The following is an 18,774-nucleotide window of genomic DNA, read 5'->3' as shown; positions in this document are numbered from 1 at the left end:
CTGACTTGGATCAGTAGCCATACAACATTTGTGTGAAGGTCAACTCAGAAGCCTAAGAACTGTAGTCTGCGTTTAAGGCATCTAGTTAAGGGCAAGGCATACATGACCTTTCAAGACCAATTGCTGCATTTAAAAAAGCCAGGAAAAGAGAAACTAAAGTTGCACCTAAACAAAATACTGCCTCTCATTCATGTAACCACTCCAGCCTAACTCTGCGTCCAGTGACATACAAGAATGTATCACCATCATGAAACAAAGTATTGCCTGGGATGGTTCATTTGTCTTTTGGAAGTGACTCCTGATACTGAGCTACAGAAGCTAATTTCCATTGGGTGAGGTGGTCTATCCCACTGTTTTTCAAAGTTGGGGTCACAGCATGTAAGGAACTGGGTCACTCTGGTCAGCACCACCAACTGGGATCTTAGAAGTCCTGTTGCCGGTGCTGCCCAGCTAAGGCAGGATAGTGCCTACCTGCTCTGTCACTGCACTGCTCCCCAGAAGCGGTCAGCAGCAGGGCCAGGGGGCTCTGCATGCTGCCCCTGCCCTGAGCACCAGCTCTGCACTCCCAGCCAATGAGAGCTAGGGTGAGGGGTGGTGCCTGGGGGCAAGAGCTGCATGGAGCAACTTGCATGCCTCCACCTAGGAACCAGACTTGCTGCTGGCCCCTTTATGTGCAGTGTGGTCTGTGGTGCCAGGACAGGCAGGAAGCCTGCCGCTGACTGGGAGCCACCAGAAATGTCTGTACCCCAATCCCCAGCCCTGTGCCCTCACCCCAACCTGGAACCACTTCCTGCACCCCCAAGCCTCCTCCCACACCCTGAACCCCTCATTCCCAGCCCCACCGCCCTCACCCCAAACCCCTAATCCCCCAGTTATTGGGTCACAAGCATCAACAATTTTCTTCATGTGGGTCCTCAGAAAAAAAAAGTTTGAAAACCACTGGTCTAGCCTGTAACCTGCATGAAGTCAGATTAACAGATTTTTAAGGCCAGAAGGAACCACTGTGATCATATAAAGCTGAAGTGAAAATAAAACCATATCTGCTGTTGCTTAATTACACAGTAGGAATTCCTCTTTTTAACTCCATAATTAAAAAAAAAACCCTATAGCCTGTATCGAATGTTAATCATTACACTGGCAAATATGAAGTGGCCTGTTCCCATAATATGTTTAAGTGATATGTAACATGCCTGCTTAGTTATGCACAAACTTAGATATGAAAATAGATGCAGGAATGAATGAATGGTGCAAACATTTGGCTTTTGTACTAGTTTTATTAACAAGTGCGGCTATGGGATTATACAGTTTCAATGTCAGTTCATTTACTCTGAGGGGCAGAATGAAGGGTGTGATGATGATCTGAGTCAGTGTCTTGTTTTGTGAGATGCTCCCTAACTTTCAAGGTTTGGTAAAATGCTTAAATTACATAAATGGACCCAGTCTTCCAGCTTTTATACTTTGCCTAGGATTTCCCTCACTTTAACTCTGTCTGGGACTGGAGAACAGAGGTGCCACCTCTCCCACCTTTGTTCCCTTCTAAGAGCTAAAGGGTCAGTTTTGGTATGCAAACTGCTGGCCTGATTGACTTCACTACTGATAGAAAACTTCTTTCCACAGGTATTTGGCTAAACAACTGGGTTACAGTTTGGAGTCTGTCTCCACAAGGAAGAAGGCTAGAGCCTTTTTTAAAAATGGAAGTACAGGGCTCCAGCAGGCATCAGATGCACTGTATTAAGCTCCTACTGTGATAGCAAATTATTGTTTCTAACGTTAACTTCCAAAATCTCATTTTAATCACCTAAAGTTTTTTTCCTAGGTGGGAAAAATGGGGCAGCCTTATTTTTAGGATAGTGGGAGACTGATATTCCTTTATTTTTGGTCACCGACTGAAGCCCCTAAATAAAGATTAATACTTAGTTGCAAGCTGCTTGTGTATAGTGAACAGGCTCAGAGCCAGGGCAGCACTCTCAGTCAATGTGATCTTTACTTGAGTATTATGCTTTCCCTCCTATGAGTTTCATTAGCTGTGATGAAACCTGCAGTCACACAGATCACATGCCTGCTCCATAAGAACAGGCTAGTATCCTCTTCTCAAACTTTCTGCAGCTAGGCTTATATTAGGCCTGGAGCTGACTAAGAATGTTGCAAATCCAATTTAGTTTTTATTCTTCATGCTTTGCGCAGCTTGACCTAGCGCCCACGCTCCTGCGTAAGCAGTACTGCTTCAACTTCCACAGAGCAGACCCCCTCTTAATAGAGATGGTCTTAGCATCTCTCTTCCCTTTGGTGAGCAAACCACCACTGTAGCAAATACAGCAATTGCTTACCCTGGAGGAAAAAAAGGCAAGTGGTGTTTTAGCCCAGATTTCAAAGCACCAGCTCAAGTGTTGCAGCACTAGCATTTTTATTGTTAATGAATTAAGTGGTGCCTCTTTCCACTTTCATACCTAGCAAATCAAGCCACCCCCAGGCTAAGTGTATGTAATGAAGTCTGACAATTAAAACAGCCACTACTGAAGCTGGCTCTTCTCCTGAGCAAGGCTTCATTTAGAACAGTGGTCCTCAACCATTCAGTGTGGCGGGTGCCGGACGACCAGCTGCTGAAATGCCGAGAAGCAGTGGCATTTCGGCAGCGACACTTCTTGGGTGTTGCCGCTTCTCCAGCCGCACTCCTTGGTGGTGGGATGCTCCCTTGTCAGTAGGCGGGCACTGCATTGGGGACCACTGATTTAGAAGATCTAGGGCCTTCAGTAAGGCCTAGTGGCCAGTACAAGCCCCTGCTGTGCCCTACTGGCCATCCTCTGCAGGTGCTGAAACTCCTTAGAAAATGAGAGCCATAAGACTTTCCTAGGCTTCTGCTAGTGCATGTACACCACTGGAAGTGGAGGCACACCTTCATTTCTAGTGTGTCCACCTGCTTGCTTACATACAGTATGGGGAATAGGTGATGGATGGTCCCATTGCTTGGTAACAGAAGGTACCCCTCCTGTTTACATAGGCTTGTGGGATGGAAACAATCCCTGCCCAGATCCCAGGTCAATAGAATCAGTCTCTGCTTCTCAAACATGGTGTCCTGAACTGCTCAGTCCATGTGGTTGGAGTCCAACTCATCCAGGAATCGTCGACATTTCCCTATCAGCACTTTGATGGCTTCGCTCACCAGCACATCTGGAGGCAGGACACCTGTAGACTCCACTGAGACTGAGGAAACAGAGAGACGGGTCAGCCCAGCTACTACCCAACATCAAATCCTCCATGGTCATTAACGACTTGGATAATGGAGTGGAGAGTATGTTTACAAAATTTGCAGATGACACCAGGGGAGGGGCTTTAAGCACTTTGCACTTATCTTGATTGAATTTCAATCCTGTCCTCCAAAGTATTACTCTTAGGAAGAAAAAAAATTAAACAAATGCACAAACTACAAAATGGGGAATAACTGGCTAGGTGGTAGTACTGCTGAAAAGGATGAGGGGTTAAAGTAGATCACAAATTCACAACGTGTGAACAGGGCCAATATTCTGGGTGTATTAACAGGAATCGCCTAAGAGAGGAGGTAACTGTCCCGCTCTACTCGGCTTTTGGGATGCCTCGGTTGGAGTACGGTGTCTGATTTCAGGTACCACACTTCAGGAAAGATGTGAACAAAATAGAGGGTCCAGAGGAGAGCTACAAAAATAAGAGGTTCAGAAAACATTGACCCATGAGGAAAGGTTAAAACTGGTCTTGTTTAGTCTTGAGACAAGAAGTCGGGGCGGGGGTGGGGAGAACACCCGGCAACAGTCCTCAGAGATAGTGCTATTATAAAAACCAAGGATCAGTTCTCCACATCCACTGAAGGTAGGACAAGAATGGGCTTAATTTGCAGCAAGAGATTTAGGTTAGATATAGTTAGAAAGTTTTTCCTAATAAGTGTAGTTTAGTTCTGGAATAAGCTTCCAAGGGAGGCTGTGGAATCCCCATCATTGGAAATTAAGAACAGGATGCACAAACACTGTCAGGGATGGTCTAGCTTTTCTTAGTCCTGCCTCAGTGCAAAGGGCTGGACTTGATCACTTCTTAAAGATTCTATGCTCCCCGCCACTCTGCCTACCCGTGACTACAAGCAGACAGTGACAGGGTTTGCTTAGTACAGGGAGAAGGAAATGTGGATGCCTCCTGCCCCAAAGCATGGCACCCACTATAACATGAATGTATGAAAGGGTTTATCTTCTGCAGATGATGAAGAGGCTTAAAATAGTGTGATGACTAGTTTCTGCAGGGTGAGAAGCTAAGGAATGGACTGAAGCATCCAGCAGAAGAGGAGGATTACTTACAGATGTAGTGATCTCGCACTCGTGCCAGGCGCACAAGGTTTTTCAGATCATCATGACGAAAGATCTCCCGGCTAAATGTGTCCATCCGAGCATTGGCTACTCTTGCCACCTTCTTCCCTGCAGGAGATATGCAGAGGGGGTATGTATTTGTCCCTACTAGTGGGCCAGCGATCTCCTTCCTGCCAGCACTGCACCCAAAACATGCAATTCTCCCCACCAGGAAAAGGCACCGAAGTCCTACACAAAAAACTTCCTTACTTCCAACACAAACTTCAGAAAGGCATAAGCCCGAAAAGGCAGCTCCAGCTCAAAAAGAATGTGCATCCTGTCCAACATTAGGCGCAGGTCCACCTGAGGCCTCACGACTGCTGGGAATGGCAAACTCACAGCCCACAGTTACAACAAAGCCTCATGGACAACTGAGCAGTACCTGGGGCTATAAAGACCAATAAAAGAGCTAAGTGGACAGGCATCTCTGGGAGAGAACAGGGAGGCCTCAACCTCATCACATGACAAACCCATTCATTTGTAGAATCGAAACCCAGAATAGAGATTCAGGATTGAGGGCCATTGGGGGAATAGGCTCTGTTTGTACAATGCCTGGCTCTAGCCTGTACTCAGTCTCATCTCTGGGGTGGAGGTGGAAGGTACCTTTGATGTTCTGAATCTCAATAACTCCCGGGGAGAAGCACTTCTTCAGCGTCTCTGCTGCCTCCCCCTCGATGGGCTGCAGCAGAGTGATGTCAGGCAGCAGCCGGTAACTAGCTGTGGCCACTGGAGAAAACTTGGCATGGTCTTTACCTGAGGGAAGAGAGAAGGCGGCAGACGCATATTGCAGCAACTCAGAGAGGGTAGGATCCCCCAGGGCTGCCATTACCATGGCTCTTCCCAGCCCAATTTACCCCAAGCAGGCCCTGACTGTACCATTGTGAAGAGGTAACAAGACATCACAATCCAGTCTGACACTGCACTGCTGCTTTGTGCAGCCAGGATGGAAGCCCAGTTTAGTTGCTGGGTGATATGCGGCTCATCCTAGGACTGCCTTGGACTTCAAATAAGGATAAGCAGTACTCCATGCAGAGTGCCCACTAATCCCCATTAGACAAGGTTAAGCTCTGAAGTGCTCCTTAATGCCTGCCATTTAAGACAGAAAAATCTGAGAGCCAAACCACACTCAAGGCCCCACAGATCAGGGAAAAATCCCTATGACCCCATGCCCACTACACACACCATACCCCACCTAAAAGACCCATGCTTTCCATCTCGCTGCCCCACTGAGCACCCTTGACTCACCTATGCCTTTGACACAGTGCATGAGCACATCAATTTCCTGGCCAGGCCGCAACTGGGCAATAAGGATGTCCTCATGAACAGGCCGCAAATCTGCATCTGGGAAGAGGTCTGCTTGATTTCCCAGGGGCACCCACATGATGTGTTTGCTGTACACTGTGTAGAGATGTACCACAAGTATCAGGCCAAGCTGCCTCAGCACCCAGAGAGATGAGGCAACATTTATACAAGAGGTTGCTGATCCCAGCAGGGCAAGGAAATACAACTATGAGGATTGGACCTTGCAAAAAGGAAGTTTCATAGAGGGAAGGGATCAGTTTTCTTCATGCCAGGGGGGAGGGAAAGGGGAGGGGAAGAGAGGAGTTCTCTTTCTGGTAGAGGTAGAGCTCACTGGGGTCAGCAAAGTCCCTATCCACTTGGGGAAGAGGAGAGTTTACTTCCAGAGCAGAATAGTTTTACCTTTGTGATTAATGTAGAGCTCATTGGGGTCAGATGACTCCCTGGCTGAGTGGGGGTTCCGGCTGCATTTGATTTTCAGCTGGAACTGCAGCGTGTCAATTTCTGTGCCTTCCTCATCACCTACAAAGGGATGGGGAAAAAGCAGAATGAGTCCTACCTAGATTATCTCCTCACTGACTAGATTCCCACTCCCTCCTGGAATTGCAGATTTACTCAATTCATCTGGCACTGGTTTCACTTCGGAGCAGCCTCCAATATTTCCATTTATCATAGGATCCCCTGCACAGACTCTCACCTTGGTTCTTATATTCAAAGAGGCGTGGGTCAGCTCGGATGGGGATGAGGCCCAAGCGATGGGCCAGGATCTCATCCTGCACGATGGACGTGTTGTTGTACACAAAGACCTTCTCTACAGCCATTGTTGGCACCTGAGGGAGAAGGAGACAGAGCAAATCAGGCAGGCAGTACCCCAGCCACGCACTATTTGCTAACCACCATTCCCTAATACCCATCCAGAAGTTTTCTTGCTCCACCCCCACCCTCTTTGGAGTTTGAATAACTTTTGCTCTTCACAGACACCATTACCAAACAAGGGATCTAGATGAGGATCCTGTATCTTCTCTCTTCTACTCACTTGAGTGTTACCATTTATTTTAATAGGATTTGCATTACCCCATATGAGCAGTTGTAGAACTTGGCCCTATGCTTGGGGAACAGATCTGTGCATAGGATCTTGGGGGGGGCTGTTTAACACCTACTAGCACCTGGGCTACACTTATTCCAGAAATGCAACAGGTTCTGCTGATGGTCTCTTATTCGCCTCCCTAAGCTCTCCTAGCTTACAGAAGGACTATTTGCTTCTCTCAGGGGCAGAGACTATACATTGTGAGCTTGGCAGTCCATGGAATATCCTCACTGCACTTCGAGCCTATTCTCCACCCCACTGAGTTTGGGGCTTCTGTCTTCTCTATACCCCTGAGTCACAATCTCACCTTTCCCAAGAGCTGGGTCTCACTTCCTGACAGCCCTAGGAGCTAGCACCCTGGCCAGCCTCCCTTGAGACTTCTTTACCAGTTAACACAATGTAGCTTCTGGGCAAACAACAAGGTTAGGATAATTTTTTGTCCATCCCAAAGCAGCTCAACATTAGCCAGGACTAGCAACGAGAAACAGATATGACAGGATTTGATGGGGCCGGCAGCTGGCTCAGGCAGCCCTGGCATGAAGGTCCAGAAGCCCCTGTTGGGTACCTCAGCGAGCAGGATACGCCGGAAGGCATTGGCGATGGCTGCGTCGATCCCCACCATGTCGAACTCCAGCGTGTTCTCATCCATGTGGATCACGTCCACCCGGAAATTCTGCAGGGCAGACGCAAGGGGGGAGAGTCACTGGGGGGGTCCCCAGCTCCTGGGGGAGGGTGGGGCTCAGGCTTGCTAGCTGCTGCCAGGTGACCAGGCAGCCTAGGGCCAGTCCCTTAGCCAGGCACCTGCCAATGCCACGGGGCTGCAGAGACCAGCCACGGGAGACCCCAGTTCACCCCGCTCAGCTCCCCACCCCCCGCTCAGGGTCCCCAGCGGCTTCTCACCTTCTCGAACTTGGCCTGGTCCCACGCGTCGTCGAACCCGGGGTAGTTGCCGGGAAAGTCCGTGGTGTGAACCTGGAGCGGAGCGAAGCGGAGAGCTCGGTGCTGGGCGGGGGCGGGTCCCGGGGACCTCTCGTGCCCCCCCCAACCGCCGCTCACCCAGAGCGTGGCCCGCCCGCTAGGCCCCGCCCCCTGCCCGGGAGCGAGGCTCTCCCCCGACCCGACTCACTCACGTTGCGGACCCCGAACTCCCCCAGGATCACGCGGCTCCGCATCTCCTCCACGCTGCCGCGCGCCGCCATGTTTCGGTCGCACACCTGGCACGTGACACACAAACAGGAAAGCTCTTCACTGCGCAGGCGCATTAGCACGTCCCCGCCTCTCAGTCACGTGATACGGGCTTAGCCTTCTCTTCCCCCTGTGACGGCACTGGCGTAGTGCGCCGACTTGGTCTCCACCATATTGGGTGTGGCTCTGTCATAGGAAACAGACGCTGCTACTACCGCGCACTGGTAGGCGTTAGCAGCGGGGCTGGGTGCGCGCTCGCTGTCTGGATGGCAGGGCACAGCCCGCACCCTTCTCCCAGAGGCCCCTTCACGCTCGCGATTCCTGCCTCAACCAAGATGGCGTCGCGGCCAGGCCGCTATTACGAAATGTCGCGAGAGCAAAGGAGCTTCCACGTCCTCGGCCAGAGTTGCTGGAGCGGCTGACGTCCGTGCCCGTCACGTCCGGGTCCAGACTAGGCTTCCCCGAGCCCCCATAGCGAGGCGCGGAGCAGAGCGGCCGGGGCCCTGCCCCCCCAGCCGAGGGGGATGATGTCGGGGCCCGGGGGCGCGGGGGCAGGCGGCGGCGGCGCGAGGAGCGGGGCCGGCGCGGAGTGGGGCGGCTTCGAGGACAACCTGCAGGTAGGGGCCGCGGGGCCGGCCGGGGCAGCCCCGGGCTGGCGGGGGGAGGCGGCCTGGGGGACCGGCCGGCCTGGGCAGCCGTCACCCCTCGGGGCCGGGCCCGGGCCCGCTGCGGGGTCCCCCTGGCCCAGCGCCTGCGCTGCTCCTCGGTAGCGCTGGGACGGGGTCGCCTCGGCTCTGAGCCGGGCTCACTGTCCGTCCCCCCCCCGGGCGCAGGGAGGAGGCTCCGCCGTGATCGACATGGAGAACATGGACGACACGTCTGGCTCCAGCTTCGAGGACATGGGCGAGATGCACCAACGCATGAAGGAGGAGGAGGAGGACGTGGACGCGGAAGCTGCTGCGGTAGACGAGGAGGATGGAGAGTTTCTGGGCATGAAGGGTTTTAAGGGCCAACTGGGCCGACAAGTAGCCGACCAGGTGAGCAGAATGCTGCAAGGGATGGGGCGCTGGCTGTCATGGGCTCCAGATCCCACCTCGGGTCCAGGTAGCCGTTTCCCAATTGACCCTGTGCTCTCCTGGCTTCTGTTCCCCATCTCCTTGAGGGTTTCCCAGTGCTCCAACCTGAGTCCCATTCTGGCCTTGATGTCCTTTGTCCTACTTCCTCCCAGGCTTTGGGTGGGATGCTGATCTCTCTGAAGATGTTTCTGTTTCCTTCTGGTTATTTAGCCACCTGGTGCTTTGGTTCCAGGGGAATCTGCTCAGAGCAGCATTGCAGAAGGAGTGTTCAGTCTGCTACAGTTGCCCATTTCTCTCCTCAGATGTGGCAGGCAGGTAAGAGACAAGCCTCGAAGGCCTTCAGTCTCTACGCCAACATTGATATTCTCAGACCCTACTTTGATGTGGAGCCCATCCAAGTTCGGAACAGGTGAGCAAACTGGGCAGAGGGGCAAATGACTCGGGTCATGCAGGCCTCTCACCCGCTTTCGAGCAGCTGCATGCCCTGCTGTGGCCCGTACACCAGGTGCTTTAGAAGGGCTGCCCCGTGATAATGAACCAGGGACACATAGTAGAGGTGCCACCTGAATAGGGCAGAAGTGCCATGCCATAAAGTGAGGAGCATCTTCCACCTTATCTCATGTATAGTGAAGGCCTGGATAGCTCTTAATTAGTCCACTTCTTCTTTTGGGTTTTCTATGGAGATAGCTTTTGGGGGAAAGTGCTCCAGGATACTTGAATTACTTACCCCACTTTATCCCTAAAGAGTTACATCAATACATCCCCTAACTGAGTTGGATATTGTTTCATTTGTAGCCTATTGGTGCCATTCTGAGTGTAAGACACAGGGTTTGTGGAGCTGAGCCCAACAGCTCCTTTAGCCTTTCATTGTTGCTAATCTCACATCCTGTGTCGGGAAAGCACAGAGCCCTACTAAACGTCCATCTGTCCCACACAACATTTGTTTCCACAGGTGCAAAGCTTTGGCTGTCTCCTCTATGATAGTCTCTCTCTGGTCCCCCCTTTTCCATGGTGCCACCCTGCCCTCAGGACACCAGGCAGGTGTTTTTTTCAGAAATCTGCTTGTGCACAAGGGGCTAGGATTGCAATATGTATCCTCTCCCCCAGGGCCGCCCGGTGGGGGGGCAAAGGGGGCAATTTGCCCCGGGCCCCGCCTCCGCCCCTCTCCTGGAGCCTCAGCGCATCAAGCGCCGAGTCTCCGCCGCCCCGCTCCCTGAGCCCCGCCCCGCTCAGAGCGGCGTGGGGAGGGGGCGGGGCAGCTGCCTCCGCTCGGCGTGGAGCTCACAGCCCCGCCCCCTCACCACGGGGCTCTGAGCGGGACGGAGCTCAGGCCCCGCCGAAGACGCGCTCGGGTAAGAGGCTGGGGCCGGGGCGGGGGGGAAGCGGGACCCGCCGCCTAAGCGCAGCCCAGTCTTCGGCGGCGGGGGGCCCCTTTTGTTCCGGGACCCGCCGCCGAAGTGCCCCGAAGGCCCGCGGCGGGGACCCCCCCCGCCACCGAATTACCGCCGAAGACCGGGCTGCGCTTCGGCGGCGGGTCCCGCTTCGGCGGTAATTCGGCGGCGGGGGGCTCCCACCGCGGGTCTTCGGGGCACTTTGGCGGCGGGTCCCGGAACGGAAGGGCCCCCCGCCGCCGAAGACCGCGGGCCCCCGGAATCCTCTGGGCGGCCCTGCTCTCCCCTCAAGGGCAGTTTCCAGTCTGGTCCCCAGTTGCGTGGGATTGGCTGGCTCTGTTGGGGGTTAGAGGGAAAGGGAGATGGAGCCTTACATCACTGGAGCACTGGTTCCAATCTGGCCCCAGGTCACGGGGTTATGCTGGCTCAGGAGATCAGGGAATGGAATACAGCATTTCTCACTTTTCAGGTTTCTTGTTAACTTTTTCATTGCCTTCCTCGCCCTTGACATCTTCCTGTGCTTTTGTGCGGTGCAGATTGCTGGAGTCCATGATCCCCATGAAGATGATTAATTTTCCCCAGGTGAGTTCCCCTGTGATGCGCCAGGCTCTGTATCCTGAGTGAATGGGCTTCAGAGGCATTGGAGTGCTTAATCAGATGTTCAGGAGATAGGCATTTCTAATACACCCATCAGTAGTCTGCACACCTTTGCCTGAGGGGGTTTCAGCAGTTGTGACCGGCAGCAAGGAGACCATAAGGCCAGCCCTCTTAAGGCAGTGCTGCCCTTGATGCCTCTCTCAGAGCTGGCACAATCGCACAACTACTTACCTCCACCCCCAACTTCGATGCTCTCCCAAGCTGTCAGTTGGCTAAGTAATAAGCCTGTCAGCAAAGTGCTGCTGACACAGTGCTACAGACAGCTCTTGCTAACTCTGTCACTAATTGTATTGGAGCTGACTATGGCCTGAGAGCAGGGAATGCTGGGATCTGACACAGACTCCTTTTGTGGCCTTGTGTTTTGCCTCCCTTCCACCCCCAAAAATAGGGCTATATGGATGAATTAGTTAAAGCACTTTGCCATGCATGTGCAAGGGTCATTGTGTGTGTGTGAGTTGTGTGGGATAATTCTTGTATGGTGCCTCAACCAGATTTCCTGGTTAATTTCCATTAAACCACATCCCCCGACCTCCATGCAGGGGGACAAGCGTGACCCTAGCTCCTGATCTGACTCCTCAGTCAGTATCTCAGTTAAGCTTCCTTCTTAACCCTTACTCATGTGATTGGTTCTCTTTGGTTCCTATCACCAGCCTTTGCTGTAATTGCTCAGGTCAGTAAGTGACCAGAGTATGAGCTAGGTCTAGGGCACTTCCCATATAGCTTGGAGGTGGTCTGGCTTCCTGCAGCACTAACCAAACCCCTCCCTTCTGTCTCCCCTTGTAGAAGATTGCAGGTGAGCTCTACGGCCCCCTCATGCTGGTCTTCACATTGGTGGCCATCCTGTTGCATGGGATGAAGACCTCAGACACCATCATTGTAAGGGAACATTTCAGTTTCAAGACTGGGTTTGCACCAGGCTTTGAGCTGATGTTGGTTACGTGGGGTGCTTCTGTTTTGAGAGTGACTTAGAAATGCGTTGGTGAAGGGGACCTTGGTGTGCGGTAGGGCCTATTGTTCTGAGGCTGGCAAGGTCAGAAGAACCCAGTTCTCTGCTGTCTGGGAAGCTGGGCAGTGGGAAAGAGCCTACTGCAGTGGATGGACCAGTGCAGGAGTATAGTGCTGCTGGAGCAGTCAAGAGAGGTGCTCTGGCACCTGAAATCCAGGACAGGATGGTCAGGAGCGAGAGGAGCCGCCCTAGCCTGGGACAGAAGTGGTGTTGTGACAGCGGTTCCCAGTGAGTGGCCAGAAAGGTCCCGGGGTGAGCTGTGAGTGGGGATGTTGTGGGATTGGGAGTGGTGGAGTTGGGGGGCCAGGATATTGAGGTGAGTGGGGGCTGTGGCCAGTGGGGCTGAGGTGTTGGGTACTGCTGGGAGTGGCATGTATGGTCAGGGCTGCTGGGATGTGTGTGGGGGCTGTCAGGCTAAGTTGGGGCTGAGGGGAAACCATTGCCATTAACTGATCAGCCACTTAAATTGGGTTTATGGAGCAGCCCAGTAAATGTAGCTGGAGAATACCAGTGAGCGTTGCCCTAATTTGACATTTGTAGAGATTATTAATGTTGTAAAAACTGAATCTTACGTGTGCCACCAATGGGCTTTTTGACTACGCACATGTGCGCTTTGGATGTGCCTTGCTACTTAGCTTTTATACACCAAACTGTAAACTGAGTTATGTATGTTTTATGTTGATCCATGTATTTATTACTAAGGGCTGAAGTCTCAATTTCTGTTATGCAACTTTTCAGTTAAATAAAATGTACTGGTAAAATATTAGGTGTTGGGTATGGGGGCCCTTTTATGGTGATTCATACAAGATTATCACACACAAGATAGATTTTGGAGGCTGAGTTACCAACTTGCGATCACGTCTGCTGGCCTGCTGTACTATACAATTTAGCACTGCATCACTGGTCCATCCCCCCCGGATGCTGCTAGTCAGGCATTAGGTAAACATCCACCAAAGGCAAGGGGAAATCTGCTGAGGGTGGGTAGTGGTTGGTTGGTAACTGTTCTGTGTGTGGTGTCTTTTCTGCCATCCTCTTCACCTTCTTGCTCTCTCTGCAGAGGGAAGGCACGCTGATGGGCACAGCAATTGGCACTTGCTTCGGTTACTGGCTGGGCGTCTCCTCCTTCATCTACTTCCTGGCATACCTGTGCAATGCCCAGATCACCATGGTGCAGATGCTGTCACTGCTGGTATGTTCAGAGCGGGGTTCTCAGGGTGCAGGGTAGCTGCACAGAGCACCAACAGGGGATGGAGGAGGGGAATGTAGCCCTTGCATCATGGTAAACTGATGGTCTCTATTTGTGGCTGTTCTGTGTACATATGAACAATCCCTTGGGGAAGGCAGGAATTTACTTTGAGTCTCAAGCTGCTATCCCTGCTGGGGACCCCTCTCCTGGGACAAGGGGAAGGGGCAGTTGCTCCAGACTGACAGCTTGTTTCTTTCTCTGATTTCAGTGCCCAGCTGTGAAACTAGGAGATTCCCATTTGCCTCTAGACATAAGTTAGGTTCCTTCATCTGCCACAGCCAGGCCCTGTGGTATCTAAGTCCTCAGCAGGCTCTGGCATTCTCAGGCAGGAAGCTATACCTCCCGCCAGCACAGTAGCCACAGCTGGTTGTGTGCTAGCTGGCTGCCGCACCTCTCTGGTGTATGTGCACTTAGTGAAGCTTTGGTAAGCTCAGAGTAAGCTGCTGCTGTTCATGTCCAGTGCACCTCATGTGCCTCCATGCAGGGCTGCCACTCTTACCACACATTTACTGTTCCTTTCAGGGCTATGGTCTCTTTGGACACTGCATCACCCTCTTTGTTACCTATAACATCCACTTCCACTCCCTCTTCTATATCTTCTGGCTGGTGATCGGCGGCCTCTCCACACTACGAATGGTAAGGGATGGGCAACCCAGCAGAGATTCTCTAAGCAGGCTTGAGAGCTGTAATTTTGCAGAGATACACACTTGATGTCACTCCTCCCTCCCCTGAGGTTAGCGGCTAAAGTCTGCATCTCCCTAGGCTACTGGGAGCCCCACTGCTGGTGAACTAGAGGAGACAGCAGTGTGATGTGCTTTCTGCTCTGCAGGACTGGCAGTAATTCCCATCACAACTGAGTGGGATGTCATGGGAAGCAGCCTGACCCTCCCTTGTAGCAGGCAGTATGATGGGGGAGTCCTGGAGGTCCATGCCCATTCCCCCAAAGAGTTCCTGGTGTCCATTAGCACTGACTGCTCACTGAACTTGGTACCTTACCAATTTCCTCTGACTAGACCCAAGAGCTCTGTCTAGGGATATTGGAGGCCTGATTACAACAGGGATCTGCCTGAAGAGGGGGTGAGGGATCAGCAAGCTCTTGCAGCTTGGCCCATCTCCCGCTCAAGATTCTGAAGTCAGAGGCGGGGGCCTTGTCTGTCTAACCCATGTCTCTTTCCTAGGTTGCTGTGTTGGTGTCACGCACAGTAGGACATACCCAGCGGCTCATCCTGTGTGGAACCCTGGCTGCTCTGCACATGCTTTTCCTCCTCTATCTGCACTTTGCCTATCACAAGGTGGTGGAAGGTAAGAGAAGGGGCAGGAAAGCAACACCTGTTTAGGCTTGGGGTTATTGACTGGGCATCCTGGGGCCCTGCTCTCTGTTCTTCCCAAGCTGTAGCCCAGTTCTGGGTCAGGTAACACAGGAATTGCCATATATGAACAGACGTGAGCTCCATCTGCTCTAGTATCCTGTCTCTGCCAGTGGCCAGTACCAGATGCTTCAGAGGAGGGTCTAATATGGGATAATTTGCTGCCTATGTTAGGTCTCATTCTAATAGCTAGAGACTGGCATAAGCCTTGAAGCACAAGAATTAACAGCCCTTCCAAAGTGTTAGCATAAGAGTTAACTCTGGCTAGTCTTGTCATCCATATAAATGTCCAGTCCCTTTTTGAACCTTGCTAAATTCATAGTCTCACTTACTGCCTGTGGCAGGCAGTTCCACAGTCTAATTATGCATTGTATGAAAAAGTATTTTTATCCACTTTGAATTTGATTAACATCCCTTGTTCTTATGTTATGAGACAGGGAGAACAGATGCTTGTGATTTCCCTTGTTTAGGCCATTCAATATGTATAATCTCCTCTCCGACTGTAAACAATGCCAGTCTTCAAATGAGAGTTTTTCCAGGGCCCTAATCATTCTTGTCACCCTTCGCTAAACCTCCTTTAATATCCTCTTTGAGATGGGGTGACCAGAACTACATACAGTATTCCAGATGCGGCCCCACCCTTGATATTTATAGAATGGCTTAACATTTTTTGGAAGTCAGCACTGCCCTGTCATGGATTCGTTCTCTCTGCCAGAGCAAGGGCTCCAAGCCCACAGTGCGAGACTCATCTGCTGGGAAGAACATCTTCCAAAGGATTCCCCTAGCAATCGCTTGCTTTAAAGGGGTTACTGAAAAGGCCTGGGGCACAAGGCCTCCATCTGTACTTGTGTTCCCTGCCACACCAGGTCCATATTTGTACTGCAGAGAAATACAAATGCTACACACCCCTTGCCAGCTGCAGCTCCTGCTGTAAATTCTGTATGCATAGCTAAGGATGAAAAGCCACGCACGATCTGTGGGACTGTCCTGAGGGACAACTTGATGGGTGCTAAAGACAAATGGAGAGGGGGCTCCCTCAAGCTGAGTGCCTGGAAGTATCTCAGGGGAGCATGTGACACTGCAGTGGTCCCCCAGAGCGGATTAGGGCTGACAGGGGGAGGGACTCTGTATTCCACTCTTCAGAGAGACACAGCCCCCCACCCTACTGCAGAGGTGACAGGCTCTGCTCGGTGCAGCTGTTTGGCCATGTGCACCCAGGGTTTGTTCTGGAAGTGTTACTGTTTGTATGAACCTAAAGGCTGCCTGTCCTGCGACACTGGCCTCCAGCATATATGTGCAATGCCTCTGTGCATGTGCCCTGTCCAGAGTGGAATAGAAATACTCTCCCTTAGTGTCTAACTCTCATTTCTTACCCTCCCCCACAGGTATCCTGGACACATTAGAAGGACCCAACGTCCCCCCCTTTCAGAGAGTCGCCAGAGACATCCCCGTTGTTGCCTCTGCTGTACTGAACACAACAGCCAAAGCCATCGCGCTGACCCTGTAGCCTCATGGACTCTGACTTGCTGCCCTCACCTCTTCTGGGGCCATTAGGTCATAACCACCTGCTGTTACCTGGGAAAGGACAAAAGAGCAGGACTTGGTTTCTCTGCACCTTTTTTGGGGAGCTGAGTGCAGGGCTCCCCCTCGTGTCTCAAAGGAACTCAGCTCTTCCCAGCCTGCATCTGTGCTGGTCAGAGCTGTCCTCAGCTTCCTGCACACTTAGCTGGGATTTTATAGCTCTGTTGTTCCTGCCCCAACCCTTCTGCTTGCTCTTGTAACTCCCAGCCTATGTGCTCTGCTCCCCTCCTAAAGAGGGAGGAATTAAATGGATGTTGGTGCTGAGTGATGTCTTATGTTAGAACCTGCTCATGCAGGGGAGAGAGAGAAAAGTTTTGGTGGGTCCCATCTAATCTTTCCCTTTCCCCTCCCAGTGCCGAACAGGATTATGCATTGCAGTCTGTTCCCTGGCCCTTTATCCAGTGCATTTTTAAATGTCCTGTGAGGGGGCTTCCCTTGAGCAACTGTTCAATAACTCAAAAGACCCTTCATCATTAGCAAAGGTGCCCTGAGAATCAGCTGGAACATTGCACTGCTTAACAGAACCCCCTTCCTCCTTAGCATGTCCCACACACAATTCCTCTCCATTTCCAGTAGGTGCAGGCTCATCTTGCTTCCCCTCTTGGTGCTATTTGTCAGAGCCAGACTGACCAAGCTGTTTCAGTCTTGGCCATGGAACTCCATCCCGCCACCTCCACAATTCCTCTGTTGCTCTTCTGTCACCTCCCCCTGCTTTATTGTTCCATGTGACAGGGCTTCCCCAACCCATCCCACTAGCAACTGCACTACTTGAGCCTGCTCATAGCTGTGGCAGAGGTGCTTATTTACCACCTTCTAGATGAACCTACTATAGGATGGTGCACAATTGGCTGGAAAACCACACCGTTATCAGTGGCTCACAATCAAGCTGGTGGGGCATCTCAAGTGGGGTCCTGCAGGGATCTGTCCTGCATCTGGTTCTATTCAGTACCTTCATAAATGACTTGGATAATGGCATAGAGAGTACACTTATAAAGGTTTCTGATGATACCAAGCTGGGAGGGGTTGCAAGCAGTTTAGAGGACAGGATCAGCATTCAAAGTGATCTTGACAAAACAGGAGAAATAATCTGACTTAAGGACAAATGCAAAATACTACAGTTAGGAAGGACTAATCAGTTGCACAAATATAAAATGGGAAAGGACAGCCTAGGAAGGAGTACTGCAGAAAAGGATATAGGCATTATAGGAAATCTAACTAAATGAATCTAAGTAATACTGTTAATATATCCCTGTGTGTGTGTATATATATCTTTTTTAAAACAGGAATGTTTAAGCAAGACATGAAAAGTAGTTCTTCCACTCAACACTGATAATACTCCAATTGAGACCTTGCATCCAGTTCTGGGCATTACACTTTGGGAAAGATGTGGACAAACGAGAAAGTCCAGAGGGGAGCAACAAAAGTGACTGAAGGTCTAGACAATGATTTATGAGGAAAGATTGAAAAAAATTAGGTTTGTTTAGTCTGTAGTAGACTGAAGGGGGACATAAGCCTTCAAGTATGGAAAAAGTTGTTATAAAGGAAAGTGATCTTTTCCTTAACCACTGAGGAGAAGATAAGAAGCAATGGGCTTAAATTGCAGCAAGGGAGATTTAGGCTGGACTTTAGGAAAAACTTCCTACTGCATGGGTAGTTAAGTAGTGGAACAAATTACCTACGGAGGTTGTGGAATCCCTGTCACTAGAAATTTTAAAGAACAGGTTAGACAAACACCTGTCAGGGATGGTTTAGATAATACTAAGGGTACATCTGTACTACCCACCGGATTGGCGGGTAGTGTTTGATGTATCGGGGAATCGATATATCATGTCTCGTCTGGACACCATAAATCGATCTGCTAATTGACACCCATACTCCACCTCGGCAGGAGGAGTAAGCGGAGTCAACGGGGGAGCTGCGGCAGTTGACTCGTCACCGTGAGGACGGCCAGGTAAGTTTAACTAAAATTAGCTGAAGTTGCGTATCTTAGTTCCAACCCCCCTGCTAGTGTAGCCCAGGCCTAAGTCCTGCCTCTGTGCAGGGGACTGGATTAAATGACATATCAAGGTCCCTTCCAGACCTGCATTTCTAGGATTCTTGGCAGTAACTGCAAATCACTTACTCTCTCTGTCTCCTAGCTGTGGACATTGGTTTTCATGTCTGGTGTAGTGGAGGGGCTTCCTGCTCCCCAGCACACTCCATGAATTGTTTGCCTGCAGCTGTCCAACCTCTTAGTCTGAGGCTCAAATACTATTTCCCAAAAGTGCTTTTAAGCAGATTCTGTTCTTCCCCACTCCATTTGGGCCACTCAGGTTACACCACAGGAGCAGAAAACATCTGAGTCCCCTGCAGGAGATTCCCCCATGTTGCAGGGGAGGGGAAAGAAGAGTCTCCACAGTGCATTATAGCAGATGTATTCATCTCATAGGCCTTGTGCCGCAGGGGCTATGGCAGAGTGCAGATGCGTGGCTCAAACTAGCCCTAGCTACTGGCTAGTCTTCTGGCAGCCATAACC

The 18,774-nt window shown here is 51.3% G+C and overlaps 2 protein-coding genes across 2 annotated transcripts; one reads left to right on the top strand and one right to left on the bottom strand.

Moving 5' to 3' along the window:
- Positions 1 to 1,254: 1,254 nt before the first annotated feature.
- POLR1C (RNA polymerase I and III subunit C) lies at positions 1,255 to 8,141 on the bottom strand. The gene is made up of 9 exons (XM_045009595.1): positions 7,881 to 8,141; positions 7,651 to 7,722; positions 7,316 to 7,423; positions 6,361 to 6,493; positions 6,066 to 6,185; positions 5,610 to 5,762; positions 4,968 to 5,117; positions 4,317 to 4,433; positions 1,255 to 3,201 (listed from the first exon to the last, which is right to left on the bottom strand). Exons 1-9 carry the CDS (start codon positions 8,010 to 8,012, stop codon positions 3,083 to 3,085), a joined length of 1,104 nt encoding a protein of 367 aa, XP_044865530.1. The 5' UTR covers positions 8,013 to 8,141; the 3' UTR covers positions 1,255 to 3,082.
- A 169-nt stretch (positions 8,142 to 8,310) lies between these two features.
- Positions 8,311 to 16,523, top strand: YIPF3 (Yip1 domain family member 3). Its single transcript, XM_045009596.1, has 9 exons — positions 8,311 to 8,552; positions 8,769 to 8,972; positions 9,314 to 9,420; positions 10,939 to 10,984; positions 11,843 to 11,935; positions 13,123 to 13,254; positions 13,834 to 13,947; positions 14,490 to 14,613; positions 16,064 to 16,523. Exons 1-9 carry the CDS (start codon positions 8,460 to 8,462, stop codon positions 16,183 to 16,185), a joined length of 1,035 nt encoding a protein of 344 aa, XP_044865531.1. The 5' UTR covers positions 8,311 to 8,459; the 3' UTR covers positions 16,186 to 16,523.
- Positions 16,524 to 18,774: the final 2,251 nt, after the last annotated feature.

The sequence above is a fragment of the Mauremys mutica genome, chromosome 3 (assembly GCF_020497125.1).
Source record: "Mauremys mutica isolate MM-2020 ecotype Southern chromosome 3, ASM2049712v1, whole genome shotgun sequence".
NCBI lineage: Eukaryota > Metazoa > Chordata > Testudines > Geoemydidae > Mauremys > Mauremys mutica.
This window is presented reverse-complemented; position numbering and strand designations above follow the sequence as displayed.

Excerpts from the sequence above, each read along its gene's own strand:
- YIPF3 (XM_045009596.1), top strand. The coding sequence starts at position 8,460 with ATGATGTCGGGGCCCGGGGGCGCGGGGGCAGGCGGCGGCGGCGCGAGG. Across the intron at positions 8,553-8,768 it reads GCTTCGAGGACAACCTGCAG|GGAGGAGGCTCCGCCGTGAT; the intron begins GTAGGGGCCGCG and ends CCCCGGGCGCAG. Across the intron at positions 9,421-10,938 it reads CCCATCCAAGTTCGGAACAG|ATTGCTGGAGTCCATGATCC; the intron begins GTGAGCAAACTG and ends TGTGCGGTGCAG.
- POLR1C (XM_045009595.1), bottom strand. The coding sequence starts at position 8,012 with ATGCGCCTGCGCAGTGAAGAGCTTTCCTGTTTGTGTGTCACGTGCCAG. Across the intron at positions 7,723-7,880 it reads GGGAGTTCGGGGTCCGCAAC|GTTCACACCACGGACTTTCC; the intron begins GTGAGTGAGTCG and ends GCTCCGCTCCAG. Across the intron at positions 7,424-7,650 it reads ACCAGGCCAAGTTCGAGAAG|AATTTCCGGGTGGACGTGAT; the intron begins GTGAGAAGCCGC and ends TCTGCCCTGCAG.